This window comes from Nestor notabilis, unplaced genomic scaffold, assembly GCF_000696875.1.
Source record: "Nestor notabilis isolate BGI_N333 unplaced genomic scaffold, ASM69687v1 scaffold14783, whole genome shotgun sequence".
NCBI classification, from domain to species: Eukaryota; Metazoa; Chordata; class Aves; order Psittaciformes; family Psittacidae; genus Nestor; species Nestor notabilis.
In genome coordinates, this window is record NW_009923443.1 from 36847 (window position 1) to 43626 (window position 6780).

The 6780-nt window shown below is 37.5% G+C and overlaps 1 protein-coding gene across 1 annotated transcript in view; it reads right to left on the minus strand.

Moving 5' to 3' along the window:
- The window catches only part of ALG12 (ALG12, alpha-1,6-mannosyltransferase), an 11745-nt gene extending 5191 nt beyond the window's left edge, over positions 1 to 6554 (minus strand). Inside the window, exons 1-8 of the mRNA XM_010012143.1 lie at positions 6307 to 6554; positions 6023 to 6155; positions 5297 to 5470; positions 3723 to 3917; positions 2335 to 2438; positions 1635 to 1858; positions 720 to 889; positions 441 to 516 (exon numbers count right to left, since the gene is read on the minus strand). Of these exons, the coding sequence (XP_010010445.1) occupies positions 441 to 516; positions 720 to 889; positions 1635 to 1858; positions 2335 to 2438; positions 3723 to 3917; positions 5297 to 5470; positions 6023 to 6155; positions 6307 to 6471 (1241 nt within the window). The 5' untranslated portion in view covers positions 6472 to 6554. The remainder of the gene's footprint in view (positions 1 to 440; positions 517 to 719; positions 890 to 1634; positions 1859 to 2334; positions 2439 to 3722; positions 3918 to 5296; positions 5471 to 6022; positions 6156 to 6306) is intronic.
- Positions 6555 to 6780: the final 226 nt, after the last annotated feature.

Below are 6780 nucleotides of genomic sequence, written 5' to 3' on the forward strand. Positions count from 1 at the left end.
GGGCTGCAAGTGCACACGGAAGCCGGCTCATGTCAAGCTTCTCATCAATCACCACCCCCAAGTCCTTCTCCCCAGGGCTGCTCTGAATCACTTCTCTGTCCAACCTGCAGCTGTGAAATATGGAATGTAGCTACACTAAAGACATCGGTGTTTTAAAAAGCTTATGATTTTTTGTGCTGTTTCTGATTTCTTTAAAAGATTCTATGCTATTCAGGCAAACCAGAACTAACTAACACAATTAGAAAACATTGCTGTGTTCTATTTCTGAAGTGGCAGTGCTACATATATCAAAATTCTCTGAAGATTCACATTATTCTTGACCTGGCTTAATAAATATGCTGTACCAAAACCTGTATCTGTGATGCTTGCCCCTGTGCATATACAAAAAAGGAAAAAGTAGGCTCCTGTATTCAGATCAAAATACCTTGTTCATAACATACCTCCAATCTGAATTGATTTCTAGAAACCGAGAAACTCCCGTTTGTGCTGCAGCCACATCAATATGGACTGAGACATCTATATAAATAAAGCAAACAAAATAGAGTTCCAAAATTCTTTTAAGAACACTCTGATTAATAAATTAATAAAACAGTAATAAAAAAGACACACGTAAATAGCGTGAAGAAGTAATTTCCAATTAAAAGAAAAGAAAGATACACTAGCAAAAAAACCCCTGCCATCAAAATTAGATGAACATACCTCAAGCCAGCTTTACATACCTGCTGTTGAAGGTACCAACTCATGCAACTTCTGAATTGCCACACCTCCAGGATAATTGAAATGTGAAACATATAAAGATGTTCCTGAATAAGCAGTATTAACTAGGAGATGCATAACAACAAAGAAAGATCCAAGTTTGTATAGCCAGGACTTCCGGTAGTTATTCAAACTGTCGAGGAAGGAAAAAATGAGAATAAACTGTTATTTTTTCTTTCATACTGGTCATTGACTACTGTGACAGAACTTGTATGAAAACTCCACTGCTAGGTAATGAAAATTAACGCAGATTTTATTACAAACGTGTATGGAATGCATATATTATCCATTCCTAAAACACTAGCTTCTAGTGACATCTAAATTAGAATAATCTCCTTAATAAAAGTAATACAAGCTCATAAATAAAGCTAAGTATTTGTGTTTAAAACCTTTAGCTATGAATGTGGTCTTTTTCAAAGAAGTTCAGAGTTCAACTTCAATTTGTTTACTCAATATACCCAAGTTTAACTATTTAACACAAACTCGTGGTTCATGAGCCCCACCTATTTATTAAACGACTCCTGAGGTAAGTTATGTTAACACCACAGTAGTACACTTGAACGTGTCTTTCTCTGGTGGATAAAACAAACTGAATGGTAACAGCATAACAGTAAAATCAGGGCTCTATTCTTGACTTGCCTCAAACTTGCCAAAGCATCCTGTCAAATAATTTAATTTTTCTTTGTCTCCATTTCCCTCATTAGTCATATGGGTACAATGATACAGACCTTTCTAAAGCATATGAAGATCTCAAAAGAATTCAGACTTCAAGATGGAAAGAAGTGCATAAAACCAGTAATAAGTTTTGCTTTTCTTTTGCATTTTGAGAGGGAGAAAAACCAAACAACAACAAAAAACCCACATAATTTTGAACTTACATTCGTGAGCACATTTTAGCAGCCACTATGTTGAAGACAGGGAAAGTATATATGATAAAACGCAGCTCTTTGTGTGGGAGAAACGAATACAAGAAAACAAAGCCCAGTGCTGGCAAAAGTAATATCCGAGTTCTCTTTTCTGCTACACCTAAAGGTACAAATATAATGCTGCATCCCAAAGCACGTGGCAGGGCTGAATAGAAATACCACAAGAAGGGGGAGGTCTTCGAGGTGAGAGTTAAGGATGCTTTCACTGCTAACAAGTAAAGTAACTGTTCTTTACAGTAGTACACACACATTTTGCAAATACGCAGTATGCTTTTTGTATATCGTGTTATTCCAGGCATTTGGTTTCTTGCCTTATCCTTTGAGAAATAAAAGCAGTTGCCTAACTACATTCACATCATCCAACAGAGGCACGTCAAAAGGCTCTAACGATGGGCAACATGAAAAACCAAGGGAAGAAATCTGGCTTTACACTGGTGGAACACAACAAAGCAAGAAGGAACGGTCAGCAGATGAAAATTAAAATTTATGGATCTAAGAAACAGACATTGTCTCATAAGCTTCAAACACTGAAATACTAGATGAAAAATAGAATTTAACACCGTAACTGAGTCTCAGGAATAGGTCACGTCAAGTCTTTGCTTTGGCTGGTAATGTTCAGTATATGTTTTTTCCTGGACGTTTCAAAGGATACTCCCCAGTTGGAACTTTTGTTTAAAACTGTGTTATACCAGAGCACTTTCCCTTCAGGCCACACAAGTTGCCTCCAAAATAGAGAATCCACAGCAACTGTTAGCCCTAAAAGAATCAAAGAAATACAAATCTGCATGAATTAAAAACTAGGGAAAAGCAAACTAACACACCCAAATAGCACATTTACTGACAAGATGAATGTAAACTGGAACATGCTTTGTAAGCCTCACCCAAAGCCACGAGAAGGTTGTCTATCTTGCACTGGAAATGCAGGGGAGGAAGGCACTTCTTAATAGTAGTCTTAGCAGAAGCATGTTAGGAATCTGACTGAGAGTTGCCCCGCTCCAACCCCATGTGTGAAAAGCAGTGTTTAATTGAAGTTCATTTTGAAATAATATTAGAGCATTAAACACAGTGAATGGTAAGAAACCTGGGTTAACTTCAAATGGTACAAAATGGATGTTTATTGTCAAGCTGGTAAATTAAGAAAAATTAATCTCTAGAAGTTTGCTATTATTTATTAGATGGGAGGGAAGAAAGATAATAAGGCATGAAAAGCAAAAAGACAGCAAAAGTAGCAAATCCATCAGCCCCATCTCCTTCACCCAGCTCTGTGAAAACTGCTCTGGTATTTAAGAAGTTAGCCCAGAGATGGAATGAGAGTATCAGTGACTAATTCCCCCTGGACCTCCGAACACACTGTGAGATGCCTCCAAACACACATGTCACTATTTTCTACTGTCTCTACTATCCATGCTGTGGAAGGGACAGCGTACTACCAGATGTCACCATCAGGCATCCGACAACAGCATTTTTAATTAGGTAGGCTGGCAGAGAAGCCCTTCCAACCCAAACTATTCTGTGATTCTATGTGCATATGCATGAACCGTCCATAGACGAGTAGAGACATGGGGATTTTTCAACCTCTGTAGCATGGATAATCACTTAAGCTATTAAAATTAACGTAATAAAGAAACAGAGCTGAACTGTGACTGCCTGCAACCCTCTCTCTTGATATCCCTGTCTGCCACCCTCTTGTATCCTCAGATTCAGCTTACTGTCATGGCAATAGATACTACAGCTGATAATACATGTGTAGCTACAGCCATGTACTAATTAGACATCTAAGCCTTTCTATGATCAGGACATTGTAATGTAAGCATTTAAAGGCAAGGGGACACAGTATCTTTCTACTGCTCTGTGCACGCCCATTTCTTCACATGGAAATTTTCTAAGAAATAAATAACCTTGTCATAGTACTGGCAAGTGGAGGAAAAAAAAAAAGCCAAAAAAAACCCCAAGGGCCAGGTCACCAGAGAAGTCAGTCAAATCTCCTGACTTCTCCTGAATTTAATACATGGCATTTGTTTTTTCCAAGCAAACACTTACCCAGACAAAAAATTCCAGCAGGAACAGCATGGGAAAGAACTTTGAAAATGGATATTCTTTTAGTTAATAACGTCACCAGGAGCATAAGGCCTAAGAATATGCAGAGCTCTGATCTGAAGACTATAATTGCCAAAGCTGAGAACCAAATGAATGGCCTTTGCTTTTGCTGTATCCAAAATGTCAATGCCAGGAGCACTGCAAAAAGAAATAAAATACACTGTCTGACATACCAAACTGTTCTTCCTGTTGTTCCTCTAACTTCCCACCAATCCTCTCTTGGTCTTCCTACTGTTTCTAGTCCAGAAATTCCTCCTCTGTTAGAAAAATGTAATTTGGAATAACACACACCTTTCTGCTGCTGAGGCTTAAGTAATTAGGAAAAGTATAACCGCAGAAGGAACACGTGGGAACTCTTCCTTGATAGTACATTTATTAGTGTGTTGGGTTTTTTTTGCGTGGGGGGTAAGGGAGAGGAGAAAAAAAAGGAAAAAGCAAAAGCAAACTTCAGAGGAGTACTAAAAGCCTTCCAAACTATGATTCACAATTATTATTGCTCAGTTTAGCTGAGGTGTTTATACTCTTGGCTGAGTATATCCTGTATTCACGGTAACAGCAACCCATCTCAAACACAAAAACAAGACTACAGACTACCTCCTGGGGAGAAAGAACTATAAAACCATTTGCATGGTTAGCTGAAGACACATCTCTACACATTTTTTCACAGCTAAAATCACATTATAACACTGACTACCTAGTAAAGTGGTCATGATCCTAAGGAAAACATGTGAAATACTAACAGTACAAAACCATGAAATAACTTGTTTTTTCATTAATACCCGCAGAAATTATTTGAGACGTTTATTACTAGACAGTGTTTATCTGACAATTCAACTGTTTTTTGTTTTGTATTTCAGTTCTGATCTCTACAGGTTCTTACACCAACCTCATGATTTTATTAGTCGAACAACTTGTGCTGAAGCATTAAATGACTCAGCTAATATCTGTTATGTGGTTAATCTTCCTTCTTGTCCTCTCTGGGGAAAAACTGTATGTGTAGATGTGCAGAGTATGATTCTGACTTTGATTTTTCCCCCCCCTTTAAGTGTGCAACCTGCTATATTTGTAGATAACTGCAGAAGAGGAAGGTGGAGATGTTGCGGTGGATTCTGTACCACAGTCTCATGAGAAAGCTGTTTCCTGTGTAGATCAAGTTCACAGGGTTGGGTGTTTTTGAACTGCGGGTGTAGGTATACTGCCTTTTCAATAGCTTTGTTTTATGCATCAAGTATGTGTACTCAAACCTCTAGTTAATCAAAGCCACCTGACAAACTCCACATATACTCAGATTCAATAAAACTGGACTCAACAGTCATTGAAAGCACACAGAGATAAAAAAACCCTGAACAAAACACCCCAAAGAGATCACAACTGCTTCATTAATTCTAGTCTTCGTATCATCCAATTTAATCAAGTGCATATATCGATTTGGTCTGACCACACATTTTCTGTGCTTTAACACACTGATATATTTGAGAATTTTTGTATTTTAAAATTATTTCTAGGCGAATACTTACCAAAAGGAAGTGCAAACACATTAGGGAGGGTTCGGGTACAGTAAAACATCAAATGAAACTGAGTAACAGAGATGAGACAAAAGATTGTTGATGTAGTTGCTCCGAACTGCTTTCTAACTTCTTTCTGCAATTTCCACAATGCGTAAATCACACTGAGCCCCAAGCTTCCTCGGACTATTGGAAAAATAAAAATGGGAAATAAGACAAGTATCAGACAGATGACTGTTGAACAACAATATGGCATAATGGAACAGGAAGAAGTTATGAAGAATAATACTGAAGATAACACAATATAACCCACTTTGAAGAAAAAAAAAAACCAAACCAACAACCCAGAACTTTCCCATTAGTTTACCTATTTTAATCCATCTTTAACTTGTCTGACATTTTTGCACAAAGGTCAATGCTTCTATGCCCAAGTTAAACAATATTTTCTGAGGCGTACACGGAAGTACACATAGGAGTGTATTTGCTGAAGACACTTGTTTTTTCTACACTGTCTGACATCTGTTAGCACAGACTTCGGGCTGTTAGTTACCCCAAAGAGGGGGTAGAATTACCATGCTAGTTCCAAGTACCTACAGTTTGCAAAATCCCCCAATAAGTAAAAGAACATACTATTTTAACCATTGATCCAAACACTGAATGTTACAACAGTGTCACAAATATCACCCATTAGTCCAGCAGTAAAACCATCTCTATTCTGAGGATTTAAAGATCTCATACCTATCAGCTGGGAGTAAAACTTTGACATTCTTAGCACAGAGAGTATATATATAGCTGGGCTGGAAAGGGCAGCAATAAAAATTGGTCCAAGAAACGTTCTTGGGACAACTCCAGGAAATTCATGATGGTCATACTGCAAAAAGGAAAATCTAAGTAAGATAGACACATCAGAGACAAAGGAAAACAGGAATAAATCATATTCACATTGCATTTATCCTGCTCATATAGCAAGGAATCACAATCTTTAACAGTGTCCAGGAAAGAAAACTTTCTTTCCAATTTACCTTATCCAAGTCCAGCTGGTGGTACACCACATCATGGATAGCTTGTAGGTTAAAGCTTTCCTCCACTTTTGTAAAAGGACAGACAGTTAAATGAACAAAGGCCACAACAATAATCAGCAGCAGCAATGGGAACGGCCGCCCACTCGAGCTCCTCCTCTGACCCATCTTGGGTTTGAAATTTGCATATATTCTACTATTATTAAAAACAGAAATATAAGAAAATACATTAATAACATGGCATGAAGTTTACAAACAGATAGATTGATAATACAAGGAAAACATACTACAGCAGCAGAAAAGTTTAAACAAAAACTAATAAATCAAATAATCCATGCATTTATTTTTTTTAGAATATACAGTCAATGCATTGAGTAGATAGCCAAAACCACATGCAGGCACCATTTCAGGATTTATACTGCCTTCTCTATACATAATGGTTTTAGTTTTCAGCTAAAAAAAACTCAGACAACTCAG